Raw genomic sequence first — 23,424 nt, forward strand, 5'->3', positions numbered from 1 at the left:
CAGAAATAGGAGGAAGTGTGGAGCTTTCCTGCCTTCACAAACAGCTGGCTTGACCTTACCAAAGCCTGGAAGATTATACTTCTCCTGTGTTTGGTGGCTTAAGAAAATGCACCGGTGCTGCTTGACTTAGGTGGTACAACCTCCCAGGTCAGTTCATCAGGGACAGGAACATTCTCATGGTTCATTTATGCTGCCGTAGAATCTGGTGTATTGGGGATTGTTACGAACGGGTGTTTCAAAAGAGATACAAAGGTATTTACAAATTGACATGAAGACGGATCTTTTGTATATCATTCATCCTAACCACTGATAACTCTCTTTTCAAGGCAAGGGAAAGCCAACATGGTTTCTGCAAAGGGAAATCATGCCTTACTAATCTGCTAGAGTTCTTCGAGGGGGTCAACAAACATATGGACAAGCTGGATCCAGTGGATATACTTAGATTTCCAGAAAGCCTTTGACAAGGTCCCTCACCAAAGGCTCTTAAGTAAAGTAAATTGTCATGGGATAAGAGGGAAGGTCCTTTTGTGTGGATTGATAACTGGTTAGCAGACAGGAAACAAAGAGTAGGAATAAATGGTAAGTTTTCCGAGTGGAGAGAGGTAACTAGTGGGGTCGCCCAAGGGTCTGTCCTGGAACCCATCCTATTCAACTTATTTATAAATGATCTAGAGAAAGGGGTAAACAGTGAGGTAGCAAAATTTGCAGATGATACCAAACTGCTCAAGGTAGTTAAGACCAAAGCAGACTGTGAAGAGTTTCAAAAAGATCTCACCAAACTAAGTGATTGAGCAACAAAATGTCAAATGAAATTTAATGTGGATAAATGTAAAGTTGGAAAAAATAATCCCAACTATACGTATAATATGATGGGGACTAATTTGGCCACAACTACTCAAGAGAAAGATCTTGGAGTCATTGTGGATAGTTCTCTGAAAACATCCACTCAGTGTGCAGCGGCAGTCAAAAAAGCAAATAGAATGTTAGGAGTTATTAAAAAAGGGTTAGAGAATAAGACAGAAAATATCTTGTTGCCTCTGTATAAAACCATGGGATGCCCACATCTTGAATACTGCATACAGATGTGGTCACCTCATCTCAATAAATATATATTATTGGCATTGGAAAAGGTTCAGAAAAGGGCAACAAAAATGATGAGGGGTTTGGAACAGGTCCCATATGAAGAGAGATTAAAAAGACTTGGACTTTTCAGCTTAGAAAAGAGGCGATTGAGGGGGGATTTGATAGAGGTCTATAAAATCATGAGTGGTGTGGAAAAAGCAAATAAGAAAAAGTTACTTACTTATTCCCACAATAAAAGAAGTAGGGGTCACCAAATGAAATGAATAGGCAGCAGGGTTAAAACAAACAAAAGGAAGTTTTTCTTCACTCAGGGTATGTCTACACTACCCCACTTGTTCGAACTAGCGGGGTAATGTAGGCATACCGCAATTGCAAATGAAGCCCGGGATTTGAATTTCCCGGGCTTCATTTGCATAAGCGGGGCGCCGCCATTTTTAAATCCCCGCTGGTTCGAACCCCGTGCCGCGCGGCTACACGCGGCACGAACTAGGTAGTTCGAACTAGGCTTCCTATTTCGAACAACCGTTACGCCTCGTGGAATGAGGAGTAACGGTAGTTTGAACTAGGAAGCCTGGTTAGAACTACCTAGTTCGTACCGCGTGTAGCCGCGCGGCATGGGGTTTGAACGAGCGGGGATTTAAAAATGGCGGCGCCCCGCTTATGCAAATGAAGCCCGGGAAATTCAAATCCCGGGCTTCATTTGCAATTGCGGTATGCCTACATTACCCCGCTAGTTCGAACTAGCGGAGTAGTGTAGACATACCCTCAGTGCACAGTCAACTTGTGGAACTCCTTGCCAGAGGAGGCTAGACCATTAACAGGGTTCAAAAAAGAGCTAGATCGAATCATAGAGGTTAGGTCCATCAATGGCTATTAGCCAGGATGGGTAGGAGGAATGGTATCCCTGGCCTCTGTTTCTCTGGAGGTGGGTGACAGGGGAGGGATCACGTGAGGATTACCTGTTACGATCCCTCTCTCTGGGGCATCTGGTATTAGCTGCTGTCGGCAGACAGGATACTGGGCTAGATGGACCTTTGGTCTGATCCCGTCTGGCCATTTTTATGTTGTTATGTAGGTGAAAAAAATCTAATATATAAAGGAGAATGTTTGTGCTCTAATAACTTGGACACTATAAGACCTACCACAACCAAACTTTCCATGGGATAACCCTTCCTCCAGGAGAAGGTTTTAAGGTAGTTTTGGACCCGATCGGGCCCGATCTCAACCTGTAAAAATCAAAAATAACCTGCCCCACTGCGTTGCAGGGGCAGCCCCGCCGACCCCAGGTCACGGGCCTGCCACCTGCGGCCCCAAAGCGCCATCCGAGACTCGCCTCATCCCCATGCACACAATGGCTCGGACATCCGCCCTGCCCCTCGCGGCTACGGTTACCAGGTAATCTAAAAAAAAAATGGCCACACTTGATGGGGGGGGGGGAGGAGAAGGAATCAGCTGGGAGGGGAGCGGGGCTGGCTGGGAGGAAGTGGGGGGCTGGGAAGCAGGCCTGGTTGGGGGGGGTTGGAGTCAGCAGGGCTGGCCGGGGGAGATTGGGGGAGGGGCCACCAGTGGGAAGCAGAGCTGGTCGGGGGGGGGCTGGGGCAGAGAGGAGGGCCAGGGGAGATCAAGGAGAGGGGCGGCCGGTGGGAAGCAAAGCTGGTTGGGGGGCAGGATGGGGGGCAGCGGGGCTGGCTGAGGAAGATCAGGGAAGGGGTGGCCAGCAGGAAGCAGAGCTGGTGGGGGGGGGGGGGGTCAGGGGCAGCAGGGCTGGCTGGAAGAGATCGGGGGGGCAGTCGGGGGGAGCGGGGCTGGCCGGGGGAGATCGGGAGGAGGAGAACCGGCCGGCAGGAAGCAGAACTGGTCTGGAGCAGGGGGTCGGGGGAGCGGGGCTGGCCGGGGGAGATCGGGAGGAGGAGAACCGGCCGGCAGGAAGCAGGGCTGGCGGGGGCGAGGGGAAGCGAATCGGCCGGCGCGGAGCGGGACTGAGCCACACCGGGTAACTCCAGCTAGTAATGAACAATGGGCAGAGTCAGTGAGTCTGAATCCAAAGCATTCTACTGCCCCAACGGAGGTCACATGTTTGTATAATTTTGGGTGGTGAGAGCAGGTCCAAGTCCCGCCCCTCCCCTGCCTCGTAAGGGCGTGAGGGGGTGAGAACTCTGGTGCTGGGGATTAAGGGTTTGGGTGTGGGAGGGGTTCGGGGCTTGGGCAGAGGGTTGGGTGCAGGCTCTAGGGGGCAGATGAGGGGTTTGGGGTGCAGGAGGGTTTTAGGGCTGGGGTTGTGGTCCCAGGGTGCAAGTTGTAGGGTGCAAATGAGAGGTTTGGGGCCTGGGCTGGGCTCAGGACTCGGAGGGGCAGAGGGTTGGGTGCAGGCTGTAGGGTGCAGATAAGGGGCTTTGGTGTGGGCGGAGCTGGGGTCAGGACCCCCATTTACCCCTTCTCTCCTCTCCTCCCCCCACTCCTGGCACCACAAACACTCACCCAAGCCCCAGGCAGGAAGGTCTCCACTCAGAGCTGCCTGAGGTGTGTGGGGAGGGGGGTGGGGGGAAGGAGATGCCAAGTGCTTCCTCCCTCGGCAGGCGCAGTCAGCCTGCTGCCAGGGGTGCGCCCTTTAGCCAGGTTGCAGCACAGCGGCCAGCAAGGGAGAGCATTAGCGCAGAGCTGCGCTCACGTCAGGCAGCCGGCCGGGACACTCAGGGCACAGGGGACGGCAGTGAAGAGACCCGGCCCAACGTTGGTGGAGCCGGGCTCCCAGGCCCCGACATGGGTGGAGCCCGGGCACCACAGGCCTATCCACACGCCCATGCACCTCGCCAAAGGTCAAAACCAACAGAGCCCAGGCCCAGTGCATCTTGGTAATTCCCGCTGGTTTCCCAGACCTGCCACTTCCAAGAACTTAAGGCGGAGCATGTACAAAAATATAATTTCAGGGGATCAGGGATAGCATGACTCTGCCCGCATTGCACGCTAATATCTCTTCGCTTTATGGGTCATGGGTCAACTGTGCTTTAGCCGTTAACAAAAGGCCCCGGGGAAAACAAAGAGCATTTCTTTTCATTTTCCTGGGGCTCGTCTGCCTTGTGCAGCCACTGGGAAAAAGACACACACACAAGTTGGGGATTGTTTTTTACATGCACGCCCCAGGTATGATGAGGCTGGGAAACCGTGGCAAAGGGGCAAAGGGCCGACAGACCTGTCCAGATGCTGGATTTAGTGATACGCAGGGCTCGACGATCGCGGCGAAAACCACTCGCCAGCCCCGCACTGCGCATGCGCGAACCGCCGGTGAACGGGGCGACCGGCTGAAATCTACTCGCCGCGGGAGAGGAGATAAGCGGATTTGTCGAGCCCTGGTGACACGGACACGGATCCCATTGATCTCCAGGGAGTTACCGGTGTAACTGAAATGCCTCATTTCTCATGTTATACAGCGAAAGCCTCGTCCGCCGCTGTTTTTCCCAACCAGTTCAGGAAGGCAACACACAGCAAGTGGCTGAGTCACCCGATAGCTTTCTCAACTGCCTGTTCACACACCTGGCTGCTCTGGCTTGGACACACCCTGGTGAGGTAGATAGCAAGGGAGGAGAATGACCTGGAGGGCTTTCTTGGGACTCAAGGTCTCCATCAGCACTGCCCTGGAATCCTACTTGCAGAGCAGATCTAGGGCCCAACCCACAAGGGGACGGCGTAGGTAAAGGCTTTGATGTCTGTTTCAACACAGCAGCTGCTTTGGTGCCAACAGCGACAGCTTATCTCGTCTTCCTGACGGACAGGTGGAGACTGACAGGAGAGAGAGCAGCACAGCCTGCGTGACATTCCTCACAGGACATTAAGGGCAGGTCACCAGTGGCAAAGTTAAGCTTTGTTGTGATGCCTGAGCAGGTCCTCCCAAGATCAGACCCTCACCCACTCTCACAGATCCCTCCAAAGCGAGAGGAAAGCAGGCCGGAGGCAAAAATACCCCCTGTCCAGCTGGCACCGTCACAGTCACACTGGGCAGCTTTGCAGAAGGTCTGGGGACAAGATCTGGCTTCTTGCTCTATGGGCCACATGAAATCAGGTGGGGTCTGGAGAATGCTTCCACTGCACTTGAGCATCCTTATATCTCCTTGCCCTGCTCTCCTCAACACACAGAAAGGATCAGTGTCAAAGGAGGATGCACTTTCAGGGGGAAATGAAATCAGGGCAAAGGGAGAATGAAGGGGACCAGGGAATTTTCTGAACCTGAGAAGCCAAGGGCCAGCCAAAACACCGGACTAAAAGCCCAGCTCTTCAGCAATGGAGGCCCTGTTGTCTAGCAGGCAAGAGTACTGGGAGCCAGGTGGGACGGGACATCAGATCATGCTGAGCCAGACTCACTCTGGGACCATGGAACGTCATTTCCTTGTACTTTGATTTAACCAGATGGAAAGATGGGGCGTCTCAATGGGGCGAAGGGCGTCTAACCGTGAATGGGTCAGTTTTATTCATTTGCCAAGACGCTGGTTACATTTTAAAGCTGAAACCCAAGGCTATGTCTGCACTAGCACTTTTGTCTCAGGGATGTGACAAACGCTCTGACTTTCTGTGTATATTCCCTGTGCCCAGGGGTTATTGGCGGGGTACATTTCTGCTTTCCTGGTGAACACTTTTCCCAGCTGGTCTCAGATTGCTGTTCTCTCTGCTCCTTCCACTGAGAGCCACTCATACAGGGCACATTTCTAGGAGCCCTTCCTTTATGTTTGATTCATTTCAAGGATCTTACTGCACTGGTAACACCTCTTATTTATCAGAATTCTCCCCTCCCTTTTAAAAGATTTTTTAAAAATAATTTCAGAGGTGCGTACTGCTTAGGGCTTATATCTCTCACTGTTCATTGGTCCTTCTCACGCTATGTTATTCCTGTTACTTCTAGAGCACAACAGGCATTTAGACAGAAAGAAAAGCCAACAACATCCCGTATAGTTCTTCTACACTGACCCGGGCACAGTCGGTACGTCCTTTGATTATATGTAATACTTGTCTCTCGCCTCCTTCAGGATTTATATAAAATGAGACATAGAGACAAGGTTCCCCCATAAGGAAAAAGAGCAGGAGTGGCTTTCAATTCTCAAACCATTTCTCAATAAACGCTAGAATGTTTTTTTTTTAACCTATCAAAGTCAGAATGGTCATATGGGTCATTCTTCAATTATAGGTGTTCTGAATCATCAAATCCAGCCTGTCCAAGGTCTAAGGTTTGAAGTCAGACTCTAGAACATCAAACAGAAAATAAACTTTGTCCCACTCCCTATCATGTCCTAAATCTCCTCAGGTTTGCCAGGCTTGGATTATCTTCAGGAGATGATTGGCAATGATTAATTCATTCCTTCTGGGCATGTTCCCAGTCATATCTGAGGAAAGATCTCAGCTTGTAAAATGTGCTACTTTCACTACTCCATCACTGCCTATCTACAGTAAGTTATGTCTTATAAGCACAAGTAGGGTGTGACGGCGCGTTGGGGTCCCCCGTCTCCTGCACCCCGAAATGGCACAAACAGACTGCACCAGCCGGTGGACTAGAGGAAGTTTATTGCCTCTCCAGGATACAGCACAGCACAGATGTAGTCTGGTCACAGAGCTGGGCTAGGATGCCTCAGGCCCCCTTGAGATGGGGGAGACTGGGCCCCTAAACTCCAGCCTCTTTCCCTAGGCTCTCCTCCATGCTCCCAGACAGTAACTAACTAAATTCCCTTCCAGCCCTGCCCCCCAGTCAGGGCAGCATTCCACCTTCCTTTGTTCCTCTCCATGGGGGGTGTCTGGCCACTGGTTCAACAAGTTTGGCACTACCTTGGCCTAGTGAGGTTTTCCCTGCTGGGTCTTGCTCCGGACAGCAGGGGTCACCACAGCCCAGCCAGGTACCCCCACTACGTCACATAGGGATAGCCATTTTGGATGAAACCGTAATTCCAGATGCTTCAAATAAAAGTCCGAAAACCTCCACAACATCACTGTGGAATAATCTCTCCAACAAGGAAATTTCTTCTCAATGTGACACAGTTAGTGGCTGATTTATCCTCTGGAGCATGTGGATTTATATCCATTATAAATGTTTATTTTGATCACTATTGGCATGGAAAATTTCATCTATATAAAAGTGTCCTGTGTTTGACTCTCACTAAGTTCTAGGTCTTCACAACATCTTGTAGCACCACATGTTTGACCGGCTAACTGCGCATACTTGTCAGGTTGAAATTTTCTGCCTTTTAATTTTTGGGTGTTTGGAGGCTGGGACCAACCTCCTGACAGCAAATTAGAGCTGATAGGTAGAGTGAGGACAGGCTGGGAAGGGCCCTGAAAGTGAAGACAAGTGTATGGTTGATGCTTTAGGAAAGACCGAACCCATGGAGAGATGCAAAGAGAGGGGTGACATGGTCCAAGCAATGGGTAGGACTACGGTCTTTGCAGCAGCATTTTCAAGGGATATGAGCAAGGTTACTTCTAAGCTGCGCAGCAGCGCGGCCCCACAGCTGCTTAAAGAGCCCCGCCCACCCAGAGGCTCAGGGCTCCGTGCACGGAACTGCTTGGCTCGGAGAGGGACACATCTTCCGCGACAGCAGCAGCAGCTCCCTGCTGAGAACAGAACCCCGAGCCTCTCCCAGCTTGCAGAGGCATGTGCTCTCCCTACCAGCTGTGGGAAATTCATTGGCAACAGAAATGATGAGGGGGCTGGAGCACTTGACTTACAAGGAGAGGCTGAGGGATTGGAGTTTGTTTAGTCTGCAGAAGAGAAGAGTGAGGGGGGATTTGGTAGCAGCCTTCAACTTCCAGAAAGGGGGTTCCAAAAAGGATGGAGAGAGGCTGTTCTCGGTGGTGGCAGACGGCAGAACGAAGCGCGATGGTCTCAAGTTTCAGTGGGGGAGGCCTAGGTTAGATATTAGGAAAAGATCTTTCCTAGGACGGTGGGGAAGCACTGGGATGGGTTCCCTAGGGAGGGGGTGGAATCTCCGTCCCTAGAGGTGTTTAAGTCCCAGCTTGACAAAGGGATTTCAAGTGGATCAGAGGTGGTAGGAAGTGAGAGAATGGGATAGAATCATAGACTCATAGACTTTAAGGTCAGAAGGGACCATTATGATCATCTAGGCTGACCCCCTGCACAGTGCAGGCTACAGAATCTCACCCACCCACTGCTACAATAATCCTCTCACCTATATCTCAGATATTGAAGTCCTCAAATGATGGTTTAAAGACCCCAAGATGCAGAGAATCCTCCCGCAAGTGCCCCGTGCCCCATGCTACAGAGGAAGGCGAAAAACCTCCAGAGCCTCTGCCAATCTACCCTGGAGGAAAATTCCTTCCCGACCCCAAATATGGCGATCAGCTGAACCCTGAGCATGTGGGATAGACTCCTGCCCTGTTGAAGTAGCACACAGCTCCCAGTAGCTTGGGTAAAGGCAGGACCAGGTCCCAGAACTTGAGGGAAGCTGAGAAGGAAACATGCCTCATTTTGGGTTGAAATCAGCAATGGCTGACACAGTAACTTTCCTCTTGGTTACTCATTGCCTCTCCGAGCCCCATAAAACAGTGAGCAGTGCAGGAAGAATCCCTATTTCTGACTGGTGAACTGAGACACACAGCGAGGAGCGAGGCCTTGAACCCAGTTTATGTCACTTGACACTGAACTACAATAAACACATCACAGCTCAGCCCTTGTAAACGAGGAGGGTTAAGTGCTGAGCATTGCTGAACAGGAAAAGCCTCTTCACAGATTCTCCCCAAGGTAAGCAGCGAGGAGAGCGATCCCAAAAGAAAGGACCTCTGATGGCAGTAACTTCCCATTGCTGGGAAAAAATGATTTCCGGGGAAGGGGCTAGAGATTGAGAGGGTCAGTCACTTTTATTTTAAGGTGATGTACAACCAACAGGGAATTAATACAACCTGACCCTCAGGGCCCAACCTGCCCATCAGCTGTGAAATGCCTTTCCGGGAGGGTTGTATTCAGAATGTGTGACAGCAATGTACAATTATCCCGTGCCGGCAATATTCATAGAATCAAGACTCTCTTTAGCCAACAGATCCCACCCGAGTCCATCGGAAATGGTGCAGAAGAGCCGCCTGCCCATCCTTTATGGAGCACCTGTCCTTGCGGTTCTACTTTTGCCGTGTCTTGTCGCAGGTAAGAGCAAAGAAAAGCTGCCGGTGTCTGTCTCTATAGTGACAGAGATGCAGCCGTGTTAGTCTGGTGTAGCTGAAACAAAAGACAGGACTAGGCAGCACTTTAAAGACTAACAAGATGGTTTATTAGGTGATGAGCTTTTTTCTGATTGTATCACTTTGGTGTTTATGGTTTTGCCAATTTTCTTCCACAAATTGATCTGAGGAAGTGGGTCTGGCCCACAAAAGCTCATCACCTAATAAGCCATCTTGTTAGTCTTTAAAGTGCTGCATCGTCCTGTCTTTTGTTTCGATGTATGTCTCTGGCTGTCTTAACATTGTCTGAAGCTCTGCTTGGCACCCACCACCGAGCAGGCAGCTGCAGACGCAGGGCTCCGTGTTTGCGTGAGCTTTGAGAACACGTACAGCTTAGGATGGGCATCGCTTTGTCTGGTTTGGTAAATGTAAATAAATAAGGTTGTGCCTGAGCATTGGTGGATGCGGCGTTAGAAGCTGCTTTAGAAAAGGTCGTTATTAGATGTAAGCCTGACAACACCATTCTTAACCCATGCTCATGGGTCCGGGTGTGGTAAAAGCAGCCGGATAACGATAAGTATTGTCCTGGACTGTGCAAACGGCAGAGCTTGTGAAACCCACCACGTCTGCTTCCCTTCCAGGTGTGGAGCTGGCTATCAACAATCGTTCTGAGAGCCACAGTCTGCTCACAGAACCTGGCTATGAAGCGTCCCTGTGGTGCACTGTGCAAAGCAACAGTGGGGCAGAGGAACTGCGCTGGTACCGAGACAACAAGACCGTGAGCATGACAGATGGAAATAAAATGAATCAAAGTAACATCTGCATCCTCCCAGTCGCCGAGTCCGACAACGGAGTCCGCTTTACCTGCAAGCTGGTGCGGAACGAATCCATGCAGCTCTCCGTGACTCTGGATGTCCGATGTGAGTTGATGAGCGGGGAGCGAGGGAGCATGCACAGTAACTGCGGCAGCGGGAGATCGGGGGGGTTGGCCGACTCGCTGGCTGCTCACTGTGTTCTATGTTCTTTTGCCTTTTCTTTCCTAAGAAGAAGGGTTAGAGGAGGTTGTGAAGACCAGGATTTTAACAGGATTCAAAAAAGAACTAGAGAAATTCATCGAGGTCAGGTCCATCAATGGCGATTAGCCAGGCTGGGCAGGGACAGTGTCGCTGGCCTCTGTTTGTCAGAGGCTGGGAATGGGCGATAGGGCAGGGATCACTGACTGATTCCCTGTTGTGTTCCCTCCCCCTGGGGCATCTGGCATTGGCCACTGTCAGCAGAAGGATACTGGGCTGGATGGACCATCGGGCTGCCCCAGTCTGGCCGTTCTGATGTTCTTATGATGTTGGGTGTTTGCTAATGTGTTCAAAATACACCTTTTCCCTAGTGTAAACTAAACCTTCCATCCTGATCCAGCCTTCACTGAAATCAATGGGAGTCTCCCGGTTTTCCTCAGTGGGAGCTTAATGACGATGTAGATTTACTGTTGCCCCTCCACCTAGATTCCCGCTTGTAAAGTAAGGGGAACAAAGGAATCAGAGCCCGAAGACCCATCTCCTCCAGTATCCTCTCTGCTGCAGTGGCCATGGCGGGATGCTAGAGGAATATATAAAGTCCTCCTGATGCCCCTCAACTCCAGATACCCGTTGGTTAGTGGCCCATGCTCTGAATTAGGAGGAATGAGTAAGTGCCTTTGGCTAAGTCTCCAATGCAAAAAGAAAAAGCCGTGTCTGTTTTTAGAGGGATGAATTTGAAAAAAAATACAGAGAAGGGCAACAAAAATGATTAAAGGTCTAGAAATCATGACCTATGAGGGAAGACTGAAAGAACTGGGTTTGTTTAGACTGGAAAAGAGAAGACTGAGAGGGGACAGAAGAACATAAGAACGGCCGTACTGGGTCAGACCAAAGGTCCATCTAGCCCAGTAGCCTGTCTGCCGACAGTGGCCAGCACCAGGTGCCCCAGAGAGGGTGGACCGAAGACAATGATCAGCGATTTGTCTCCTGCCATCCCTCTCCAGCCTCTGACAAACAGAGGCCAAGGACACCATTTCTATCCCCTGGCTAATAGCCTTTTATGGACCTAACCTCCAGGAAATTATCTAGCTTCTCTTTAAACTCTGTTATAGTCCTAGCCTTCACAGACTCCTCTGGCAAGGAGTTCCACAGGCTGACTACACGCTGTGTGAAGAAGAACTTTATTTTATTAATTTTAAACCTGCTACCCATTAACTTCATTTAGTGTCCTCTAGTTCTTCTATTATGGGAACTAATGAATAACTTTTCTTTATTCGCTCCCTTCATAGCATTCATGCTTTTATAAACCTCTATTATATCCCCCCTCAGTCTCCTCTTTTCTAAACTGAGGAGTCCCAGTCGCTTTAATCTCTCTTCATATGGGACCCGTTCCAAACCCCTAATCATTTTAGTTGCCCTTTTCTGAACCCTTTCCAAGGCCAAAATATCTTTTTTGCGGTGAGGAGACCACATCTGTACACAGTATTCAAGATGTGGGCGTACCAGAGTTTTATACAGGGGCAGTAAGACATGATAACAGCTTTCAAGTACCTAAAAAGTTGTTATAAGGAGGAGGGATATAAATGTTTCTCCTTGACCTCTGATGACAGAACAAAAAGCAATGGGCTTAACTTGCAGCAAGGGAGATATAGGTTGGACATTAGGAAAAACTTCCTAACTGTCAGGGTGGTTCAGCACTAGAATAAATTGCTAAAGGAAGTTGTGGAGTCCCCATCATTGGAGATATTTAAAAACAGGTTAGACAAACATCTATCAGGGATGATCTATTGTGCTTGGTCCTGCCGTGAGGGCAGGGGACTGGACTTGGTGTCCTCGCGAGGTCCCTTCCAGTCCTAGTGTGCTAGGATCCTATAAGTACTGTGTGTTTTTCATCCCACTGTCAAACCCTGGTAGAAACATGGCTCTTTAGCTTCTACCAAGATGTAGCTCAGAGCGTTCAGCCAGGGGGTGGATGATGTAGGACTGATCTCATCTAGCGACCTCATGGTAAAAGCTGCCTACCCCAGGGCTCCATTGGGATTCTCCAGCAAGGCGTAAAAGCCAAACTTTTGCTCAGTGAAAAAGCTGGAAGGCGGTGCCTGAAGCTCTGATGACGTAAAGACCGTCAGCTTTGCCTCCAGGGGGTCGCTCTCATGTGATCAATGTCAGCCCTCTTCTCTGTGGTCTCTGTTCTCTCCCAGCCCCCTTACCCCTGCTCTGGCTGTGACAGGTTCTGGCAGGACGTAGCAGTGTGGGACAACTCGTAACTACTCTACATTCTCACCCTACAATGCATCCCGTTTAGAGCTCTCGCTGTAACATTGGCACTGAGGACAGAGTGAAACCTCACCCCGGTGCAGCCCGCAGCAAAGGCTGCTAAAAGCTGCAGCCGTGGAACAGTTTGTAGATCAGTGCTTGGAAAAGTCGCCACTATAAAATGATTATGAAACTAGCTAACTTACTCAGCAGCCCGGGTCGCTCAGGGTAGGGAGCTGGCAATGGGGGGGGAGGGAGAGGGCAGAACTCAGAGCAGGGCTTTGGGGGTGTCGGGGAGGGGAGGAGGTGCAAGAGGCTGGGGGCGTGTGAGTGAGGGTGAGGATTCGGGGATGAGGAGGGGCTCAGGGTGGAGCTGCCACCGGGGTCTTTCTTCTCCCCCCAGACATACCCCCGGCCACCAGGAGCCTTTTTTCTCCTCCCAGCCAACCAGCTGTCAGGGGCCTTCCCCCTCCCTTCCCCCTCCTCCGGCCGCCATCACTGTGGCCAAGGGCTGGGAGGAGGTGAAAGAGTTTGGGGCAAGGGGGCTACTTGCTGGCAGGCAAGATTATGTCTGGCAATTACTGTCCGTAACGTTGACTGCCCAGTTTGTTCAAACGGTGCAAGGAAGGACTGTGTGCATGGTAAATGCTTACAGGCAATGCCTTTCTCCTAGTACCTAGGGCTGTGTCTAGACTGGCCAGTTTTTCCGGAAAATCAGCCACTTTTCCGGAAAAACTTGCCAGCTGTCTACACTGGCCACTTGAATTTCCTGAAAAGCACTGACTTCCTACTATAAGAAATCAGTGCTTCTTGCAGAAATACTATTCTGCTCCCATTCAGGAAAAAGTCCCTTTTGTGCAAAGCTTTTGCACAAAAGGGCCAGTGTAGACAGCTCAGATTTGTTTTCCGCAAAAAAGCACCAATCACGAAAATGGCGATCGGGGCTATTTTGCGGAAAAGCGTCCGTGCAAATCTCGACGCTCTGTCCAAAAATGTTTTTAATGGAAAACTTTTCCGTTAAAAGCATTTCCGGAAAATCATGCCAGTCTAGACACAGCCTAGGTGTTGTGGTTCTGGTAATGCTGTCATTAACATAACTGCTTGTTGTCCACAGTTGCCCCTCGCCTGTCTGGTGAAGACCCTGCCCCGGCAGAAGAAAAGAGTGACGTGAGCCTGACTTGCAATGTGAATTCCAACCCTCAAGCTCACATGGTTTGGTATAAAGACAACAGCAGCCTGAGCCTGGAGAAAGGTCGCTACCAGATACACCGGACTAGCGAGGTCTTCCAGCTGACTATCAAGAAAGTACAGAAATCTGACAACGGAACATACACTTGTGAGGCTACCTCTGTTCTCGGAAGGGAGACGAAGGAGTTCCACCTGACAGTAACAGGTAATGCTCACGAGCGTGCAGCTAAGAGCACAGCAAGGGTAGCGCGGCTTGTGCACTGACTGGTTAATAACTACAATGTTAGAGCCACAGTAGATGCTTTTCTTGCTCCATCAGTTATTTAAAAGGATTTGGCGGCTGTATCTGAAGTGGCAGCTTCCCCTCTTCTGCTCTCCTGCAGCCAGTTGTGTGCGTTAGAACTTCCAACACATTCCAGTCCCCGCTTCAGTGGCATGCACGATGGACAGCTTGAATCCCAGGAGTTATTAGTTGCCCCGAGCAAAACGTTATATTTATAAACGCTGCAAATCCCTGGGCCAGCAGAGGGTGCTGCGTCAGCTGGTGAGGCTCTGTATAGTCACAGAAACATGGATGCATTAGCGGCATCAGGGCACTAGATGATATCTGCACTTCAGGGCAGGCTGTTCTATTACGTTTGCACAATGCCCAGCACAATTAGCCTGATCACGACGGGGATCTCTAGCACACCTGCACTGCAAACAACATACAATAACTTATTGTTCTCCCTCGATGGAATTCAGTAGAAATTAGCGGAGGAGTGGCTGAAAACAAGACGTTTTATTTGAATGAAGCAGGGCAATGACACGAGTGTGCTTTGAATAGCCGGTTGCAAACAGGGCCAGGCTAATTAAGCTGCGCGGCTCACCTTTCAAGGAGATTTTCTTATTCCCATTTTACAGATCAGAAAATGGGGTCGAACAAGATGCAGCGTCTTGTTCAAACTCAAAATCAAAGCACAGAGCAGCAGCAGCAAAGGCAAAAATCAGACTTGAGTCCAAAATCCGGGAGAAGTAACTTTGGCTTCTGTGCAGACTACTGGCCTCTCCCAAGAAGGCCGGTTGTTGTCTGCTTTCTGTCCTTATTTAAAAAACAATGTGAAGATTCTCTGCGTAATAACTGTTATTAAGTCTGTGTCAAAAGCAAGAGGCTAAGTCCCGTTTTGAAAGAAATCCCTAACTTCCTCCCCTCCTTTCACAGGGCTGTGGACACAAAAATAAGACAATACACGTGAACTGTATCAAGTTACAGAACGCAAAAGTGCCACAGCAGGGATCTGCTGCATGTTTTCCTAATAATCCGCAACCCCTCCTATGGCTGCCGTTTCCCACCCCTCAATCTAAGAAATAAATGGTTTGCTGGCTGCAGGGCTGCCCATAAGGCATTCTCCCCTGTCCCTAGAACATGGGTTCCCAAACTAGGGGGGCGTGCCAAAACTCCAGGGGGGGTGCGAGGCAACTCAGCCTCCCCCGTCAATCCCTCCCCCCAAGTTTTGCTGCTATTTTTGTTTTTTGGCCCCGGTCAGTTCCTTTTTTTTTTGCTCAACAAGTTTTGCTGCTATGGGGGGGGGGGGGGATCTTTAAATATCAAAAAGAGGGCGTGATGCCAAAAAGTTTGGAAACCACTGCCCTAGAATCATTGTGAAACCAGTGGTGTCAGAAAACATGCTGCATGGTTGCTTATCCTTACTCCGTGTCCATGGCCTGATGGCTTAGAATCATAGAATACTAAGACTGGAAGGGACCTCGAGAGGTCATCGAGTCCAGTCCCCTGCCCTCACAGCAGGACCAAATACTGTCTAGACCATCCCTGTTAGACATTTATCTAACCTACTCTTCAATATCTCCAGAGACAGGGATTCCACAACCTCCCTGGGCAATTTATTCCAGTGTTTGACCACCCTGACAGTTAGGAACTTTTTCCTAATGTCCAACCTAAACCTCCCTTGCTGCAGTTTCTTGTTCTATCCTCAGAGGCCAAGATGAACAAGTTTTCTCCCTCCTCCTTATGACACCCTTTTAGACACCTGAAAACGGCTCTCGTGTCCCCCCTGAAGTCTTCCCTTTTCTAAACTAAACAAACCCAATTCCTTCAGCCTTCCCTCATAGGTCATGTTCTCTAGACCTTTCATCATTCTTGTTGCTCTTCTCTGGACCCTCTCCAATTTCTCCACATCTTTCTTGAAATGCGGCGCCCAGAACTGGACACAAGACTCCAACTGTGGCCTAACCATCGCAGAGTAGAGCGGAAGAATGACTCCTCGAGTCTTGCTCACAACACACCTGTTAATGCAGCCCAGAATCATGTTTGCTTTTTTTGCAACAGCATCACACTGCTGACTCATATTCAGCTTGTGGTCCACTATGACCCCTAGCCAGACAACACACTGAAGTAGCCATCAATTAATATTTCCAGCTAATCCAGTAAAAATGTTTGGCTGCTTGTTGTTTGCTTCTTTCTTTTTGAATGTTAGAACCACATGACTGTCCCAAATATTACAACAGGGTTTGTACTCTGTTTTTAGCACAGTTCGGGTCACCGTGTAGACTGGGCCAGGGAGGAACCCTTTGCTCTCTTTTGGATGCCTCTAAAATGACTTGCTTTATAGAACTGTATCAATCTGTCCAGCATCCAAATATGTGTTTTTTTCCCCCCTTCCAACAGATAAAAAGCCACCGTTTCCCCTGGAGGCCATTATTGCTGCTGTCGTGGTGGTTTTACTTACTATAATTTTTGGAATTGTGGCTCGATGGGAAAAAATATTTAAGGTAACAAAAGTATCAGTGCATCAGAAAACACAATGGGCTCAGCACAGCTACTGCTGGGAAAAAGCTCTGTTTAACCTCCGCGTTATTGGGGAGGGGGGAGGGGAAGTTCAACACAACACTGCTGTTGCTTCTGGACTTAGAAATGCATCAGGAAAGGTGGCCTGTTGGGTTCATCTAATGTGGGTGTGACCAGGTGCACTCACAGGAGACCCCTTGGGGGTGCCTCCCGGAGGGCTAACAAGGCCACTGCCACTTGCCTTCCTAGTCTCTGGAGCGTCCCACCGCCCTGTCCTGCTGGGCCAGCTCCCTGGTCTCCCTCGGCCAAGTCACCAGCCCCCCTCTCCCCCCCCAAGAAGCAGCACAGACACTGAAACTCTTCAGGGCCAAGGAAAATGCTGTTTTGGGCCCAGCTTCCTGGGATACCCCTCCCTCAATGGGATCAGAACCCCCAATGAATTATTTGGGTAAGCCCCCTTTAGCAATGTACGGGGGAATGGGCACCCTGGTTGCTCCCCTAGGTAACAATTATTTACACTGACCTTGATAGTACATAAAAGTTATTTTATTAAGTACAAGCAGTAGGATTTAAGTGGTAATCAATGAGAACAGGCAGAGCAAAGCAGATTACAGTCTTAAAATAAAAGAAAATACGTAGCTAATACTAACACTAAAACCTCAGTGCAAACTTATTACAAACGCACCCTAAAAGGGTTCCTTTTCCTGCAAATCCCGCAGCCTGGGGACTTTGGATCCCTTTCATGGCAGTGTCCCAGCCAAAGACAAAGACCTGCTAGTTTCCTATTGTTTTAAAGATTTCCACTTTTGCCTAGGAAGTTACCTGGCCAGTCCCTACCAGTTAGGGAGGTCATGTGACTTCCTAAAACCAACCCTGTTAAGATGTAAGGACAAAAAGCTATCTGCATATGATTGCCCAGACACTGAGGCATCCCAGCATTGGAAACACGCGCGATGGCTTTCCTTTGCACATTTAAAACCATAAAGCATTCCATACTGCATGGCTGTGTCTAGACTGGCAAGTTTTTCCGCAAAAGCAGCTGCTTTTGTGGAAAAACTTGCCAGCTGTCTACACTGGCCGCTTGAATTTCTGCAAGAACACTGACGATCTCATGTAAGAAATGGGTGCTTCTTGCGGAAATACTGTGCTGCTCCCGTTCGGGCAAAAGTCCCTTTTGCGCAAAAGGGCCAGTGTAGACAGCTCAGATTTGTTTTGCGCAAAAAAGCCCCGATTGCGAAAATGGCGATCGGGGCTTTTTTGCGCAAGAGCACGTCTAGATTGGCCACGGACGCTTTTGCGCAAAAAGTGCTTTTGCGCAAAAGCGTCCGTGCCAATCTAGATGCTCTTTTCCGCAAATGCTTTTAATGGAGAACTTTTCCGTTAAAAGCATTTGCGGAAAATCATGCCAGTCTAGACACAGCCCAGATGTCTAATTTTACCCACGAGAATGATACATGCACCAAAATGACATACAGATCCAGCGGCTTATGACATAAAGATTGATAGGTTACATGAGACAATTTGTCCAAAGCACCTTTGAGTTAGGCTTATCGGTGTCCACAAGTCCATTTTCTAAAGCATGGAGATAGGAGGGGGGGCGGTTACTTGGTATCTTCAGCCACTTGATTCTTTCTAATGTGGGGGTGGGTGCAGATGTGGTGTTGTGAGAGGAGATATTGAAATTTCCCATCTACAGAAATGACAGACATGGAGTTGTCCCCCTACTTTCTGCTCATTATATGGTAGCCTGAACTACACCCTATGAATTCACTGGAGGTTTGTGTTGTGGCAGGGTCAGGCTGGGTTACTAGATAGGAGATTCTGAAGTAAAACAGTCAGGAGCACTTTAACCATGATGCCAGCAGCTGCTAAGAAATTAGCTGACAGGAGCACTGTGCCTAATTCCTATATAAAAAAAGAATTAAATAAATATTAGACCCGCTCATCTCTGATGGTAACACGTTCTCATATCTTCTGTCAACTCACTTCAGGGACACTGGGTTGGTGTCAACTTTTAATGTATTATCCTACCTGTGTTGGCCTATCTCCAATCATGGTTAGTCTCCCTTAGGCTACGTTTATACTGCTGCGCTATTTTGGGATACCAGAGGTTTCCCAAAATAGCTATTCTGTGTCATTTTGAGCATCCACATTATTTTGAAATATAACGAGCTTTCTATTCCGACGTCCCTGTAAACCTCATTCCATGAGGAATAAGGGACATTTCGGAATAGTGGGTTATTTCGAATTTCGAAATAAGCTATTTCAAAATAAAATTGAAATAAGATATGCAATTTGCATATCTTATTGCGACCTATGGTGCAGTGTAGACACACCCTAAATAAACCCAGTTATCATCAGCACAGCACTTTGAAATATGTTGTTTCTCATGTTGCATTAATACAATTACAATAAATACAACACAGCACAGTTTTCCGTCCTATACTGTTGTATAGCGTTGCTGTTTGCTGTTTAGAGAATTGTTATACCCATCCCAGAGATGAAGTGATTCCCGTATCACTTTTTGGGCTGGTTGAGATGCAAGGAGCTGTACTAATGTAAGGTATGAATAGACATATTAGTAAGAGTCTTTCATTCAGAAATACAATAATGACGAGATTGTGTTGCTTGTGTTTATTTTCAGTGCTTCAAAAAGGGAAAAGAAACACCAAGTGGAACAGCTCTGTAAGTGTCCGTGTCAATGATTTTTGTCTCACGTGAATAGATTTTAAAATAAAGCCCCTCCTACCTAGTTCCAGGTTGGGGTGTTTTATTCCCTTAACATGAATAAGTGGGAGGCAGTGCTGCTAATACAGCAGAGCATGGGAGGGCACCAGCAGCCTCTTTCACCTCTCTTTATCTTAATGGTGCTTTACGCTGTCAGGGCTGGAGGGGGAGGGAGAGGAGCAGGAGTGGAGGGGAAGGGGCAGGCAAAGGGAGCAGTTTCCCCAGGGCTCAGTGATTTAAAAGGGGCTGGGGCTGCAGAGTAGGGTCCAGTGGCGGTAAGGGCTGGCTGGGTAGTGCTGAGGGCTGGCTGCTCCTAGCCACGCCCCTTCCACCCAAGGCCCCGCCCATTCTCAGGGAGCCTTCTGGTCCCCACAGGGCCCAGCAACGTCTGTAGCTGGCCCTTTGTGCTGTGCATTATCGGATGCTCAAGTTAAAGTTTCTTATCCTTTGCCAGTTACAATCAGCACATTGAAAGGTGCTGCTAAGAAGAAGACTCCGTAGCATAAAAACTGAAGGGAGGCAGCATAGTCTAGTGGTTAGAGAAGACTCTGACACTGACTTGGTGAGGGACTTTGAGAAAGTGTCGCATTTTTCATCTGTTTCTGTCCCTATAATAGACTATGAAATGGAAACAATCTTCCTTCCTTGCTTAACAACAGTGTTGTGAGGCTTATTCCAGTAACATCTGTAACGTTCTTTGAAATCTTTGGATGAAAGGTGTTAGGCCACATCTCCAGTTGCAGGAAGATTGATGCTCTGGCGATCAATCTTCTGGTGTTTGATTTAGCAGGTCTAGTAAAGATCTGCTAAATCGAATGCAGAGGCCACCCCGTCAGTGGCAGTACTGCTCACTGTTGAGAGGCATAAGGGACGTCAACAGGAGCATTTCTCCCGTCGACCTCTTGCTGTGGAGATGGCACCAAGCTCGATTAAGTTTATTTACATAGCTGCAGTTGCACACCCTGAGCTGACCTTCCGGGTATAGTGCAGATTTGGCTCTACAGTAATATAAAATATTATTGTTGTTATTAATGCAGCTAATATTAGTAAAAAGCTTGGATGTGAGTTAATTAGCTCAAGATACAGAACATTTAATGAACTCTTCTGCACCATATGCGATAAGTACCTAAGATCCATATGTCCCTTCTTTAAGCCGTGGCAGCCCACGTGGAATAGGAAGACACCAAGCCAAATGAAAAATGGCCACGTCCAGTTCTCTTTGCTGTCCAAGCAGATGCAAAATAATGTTGCTAAACTATTATCCTGGCCAGCTGCCTGCACCTCCCCTTTCCCCTTCATAGATTACTTGGACCAGGAGTATTATAACCCAGTGGCAGGAGCAGCATGGAGAATCAAGTGCTACTCGCTGCACATAGAATCATAGGACACTAGAACTGGAGGGGACCTCGAGAGGCATCAAGTCCAGTCCCCTGCCCTCACGGCAGGACCAAGCCCCATCTACATCATCCCTGGCAGGTGTCCATCCAACCTGCTCTGAAATATCTCCAGTGACAGAGATTCCACAACCTCCCTAGGCAATTTATTCCAGTCTTTAGCCATCCTGACAGGTAGGAAGTTTTTCCCAATGTCCAACCTAAACCTCCCTTGTTGCAATTTGAGTCCATTGCTTCGTGTGCTACCCTCAGAGGCCCAGGAGAACAATTTTTCTCCCTCTACCTTGTAACACCCTTTTAGGTACTTGAAAACCACTCTCATGTTAGAATCATAGAATCATAGAATAATAGGACTGGAAGGGACCTTGAGAGGTCATCGAGTCCAGCCCCCCGCCCTCAAGGCAGGATCAAGCTCCGTCTACACCATCCCTGACAGATGTCTATCTAACCTGTTCTTAAATATCTCCAGAGAGGGAGATTCCACCACCTCCCTTGGCAATTTATTCCAATATTTGACCACCCTGACAGTTAGGAATTTTTTCCTAATGTCCGATCTAAACCTCCCCTGCTGCACTTTAAGCCCATTACTCCTTGTCCTGTCCTCAGAAACCAAGAGGAACAAATTTTCGCCTTCCTCCTTGTGACACCCTTTTAGATATTTGAAAACCGCTCTCATGTCCCCCCTCCGTCTTCTCTTTTCCAAACTAAAACCCAATTCTTTCAGTCTTCCCTCTAAATCGTGAATGAAAACATTGAGCAAAACTTGTCCCCAAACTGCTCTCTGCAGAACCCCACTTGGTAGGCCCTTCCAGCATGACTGTGAGACACTGACCCCTCAATCCAGTTTGGGGGTGAATTCTTGGAGACCGAAGGGGCAGTGAGTGCAAAAGTTGTGCCTTGTTGTAGTTTGCTGCCCTGCTCTAGTGTTTTGGACACACACACGGCATAGCGCCAAGTGTATTCCACCGCTCTGTCTCATGTCACTAGGGGTGTGTCTAGATTACAGGTCTTTTTGAAAAAAGTGGCCTTTTTTAAAAAAAAAAAAAAACCATCCCCTGCATCTAGATTGCTGCCGCGTTCTTTCAAAAGTAAATCGAAAACACGGCAGTTTTTTCGACCGCGGAAAACCTCGTTTTACAAGGAAAAATGCCTTTTTTCGAAAGTGCTGTTTCGAAAAAAGGCGCTATGTAATGCAAACTGTGCTTTTTCGAAAGAGAGCATCCAGACTGCCTTGCTTTTTCGAAAGTACTGGTTGTAGCCTAGATGCTCTTTTTCGAAAGAGGCTTGCAGTCTAAACGTAGCCTAGGTGACTGACATCTGTCCTTTTCATTTTCCTCCAGGTGAAGAAATCCTGAGGCTACTGCGTGTGTCTAAGAAAAGCCATCTGTACGAGGACTTACGCCCTTGCGTTAAGCCATGGGATTAGCCACCGTGCACTGCAACCATTACTCTAGTTCTTATAGCTCCTTCTCTATTTATTGTCATTTCACACAATGATCCTTTCCAAATGGTTCTTTCTGTATGTTGATTATCACCTACTGCTTTGAACATTCATGCGGGAGGGGGAAAAGAAGAGGACTACGTAGCGTGGGTTTGGTCTAGCGCCATCTTTATCCCTAAAGGATGTTTGCATGGAATCAGGATCATTATTTTTTAGGAGTCTGTTCCTGTTGATTAGGCCGCAGTGGTCATAACAACGAGTTACCTTACCGGGTGATGCTTCCTTGTTACCCGTTAAATGGTGGCCTTGCCAGGCTGGAGTAACCCCATGCCCGACGTACGGTGCCGTACGGATGCTGGGCCCACTAGGCTGGAGCAGCCCCTCCCCCTCCGGCACTCCAGCTTGGCCAGGCCTCCTACCCGCCCCTGTTGAAACGGTTAACCCTAATGTTTAACCAGCTGACAGATTACACACGATTTTACATCCCTAGTGGCCACGAGGGGCTACGCCGTCACAACCAGGGCAGTTTGACGTCGCGTGTACAAATCCCAGTAGTGGTTAATCCCTTAAAAAAGGGAAGCCTCAGGGACCGAACTAAACCGCTTGGATGCTGGTTTAGCTCCCTCCACGGCCCACTGTGTGCAAAAGTCATTGAAGGGGTCTCGGTTCATGCCTATCAGCACAATCGGCAGACCCCTCCGAAAGGCAAAGGCCTCCAGAGCATCCTCAGCCCCACATGAGGCCCCTTCCAGCCAGTGTGGAGGTGTTCTGGTAGTCCTGTCAATGAAGCCAGCACTGCTACTGCTTTTACTGCACCCCTTTGTATGGCACGGTGGGTATCAGGGCCTGCAGCTCTCACTCTAGCATCTTTCACAAAGAGTGTGTTAAAATAAACTCTAGTTTTCGAGTCAGTTCTCCAGTAGTAACGTTGAGGGCTCATCTCCCCTCTCTTCGCTGATTATGATAAACCAGCAGACCATTTGTCACAAGACTGCAGCAAACTTTTAGACACTGCTCACAGTTTGACTCTGTACATTGCTGAAATTGTCAACATACCCCATGTGCTATGAATGAATTCCCGTCTCTCAAGGGCAAATACTCTTCTCAGACAGCGGAAGGTGCTGTTCCTAAACGGGAAAGAGCATCTCAACCCTTGTAAAATTGAACCTGTTCTTGACTGACAAAGTGACACGAGTCCTACCAATGTAACATTAACTAGCTTCCAGGGAACATTACAGCATAAAAACTTTAGTCCAAACAAATGCTCTTTATTACACACAATAAATGAAAATGCTTTCTATCTCATGAGTCATCTCCTTTACATGTGAATACTTTTGCTGTATATTGCAGGTGTGCAACCTTTATTTGCTATTTTTCATCACAAGATTGAAA

General features: G+C 48.6%; 1 protein-coding gene across 4 annotated transcripts; it reads left to right on the forward strand.

The window, feature by feature from the left end:
• TMIGD1 (transmembrane and immunoglobulin domain containing 1) lies at window positions 1-23,328 on the forward strand. 4 transcript variants are annotated; one of them, XM_025184244.3, is made up of 7 exons: window positions 1-147; window positions 9,107-9,214; window positions 9,870-10,148; window positions 13,612-13,890; window positions 16,351-16,454; window positions 19,115-19,155; window positions 21,932-23,328. In XM_025184244.3, exons 2-7 carry the CDS (start codon window positions 9,136-9,138, stop codon window positions 21,933-21,935), a joined length of 786 nt encoding a protein of 261 aa, XP_025040029.3. In that variant the 5' UTR covers window positions 1-147; window positions 9,107-9,135; the 3' UTR covers window positions 21,936-23,328. The 4 variants fall into 4 exon arrangements, with proteins under 4 accessions (XP_025040029.3, XP_075760736.2, XP_089628304.1 ...); XM_075904621.2 differs by lacking the exon at window positions 1-147 and adding an exon at window positions 8,633-8,818 and having other exon boundaries at window positions 9,114-9,214; XM_075904620.2 differs by lacking the exon at window positions 1-147 and adding an exon at window positions 8,634-8,818.
• Window positions 23,329-23,424: the final 96 nt, after the last annotated feature.

This window comes from Pelodiscus sinensis, chromosome 21 (assembly GCF_052426305.1).
Source record: "Pelodiscus sinensis isolate ZL-2025 chromosome 21, ASM5242630v1, whole genome shotgun sequence".
NCBI classification, from domain to species: domain Eukaryota; kingdom Metazoa; phylum Chordata; order Testudines; family Trionychidae; genus Pelodiscus; species Pelodiscus sinensis.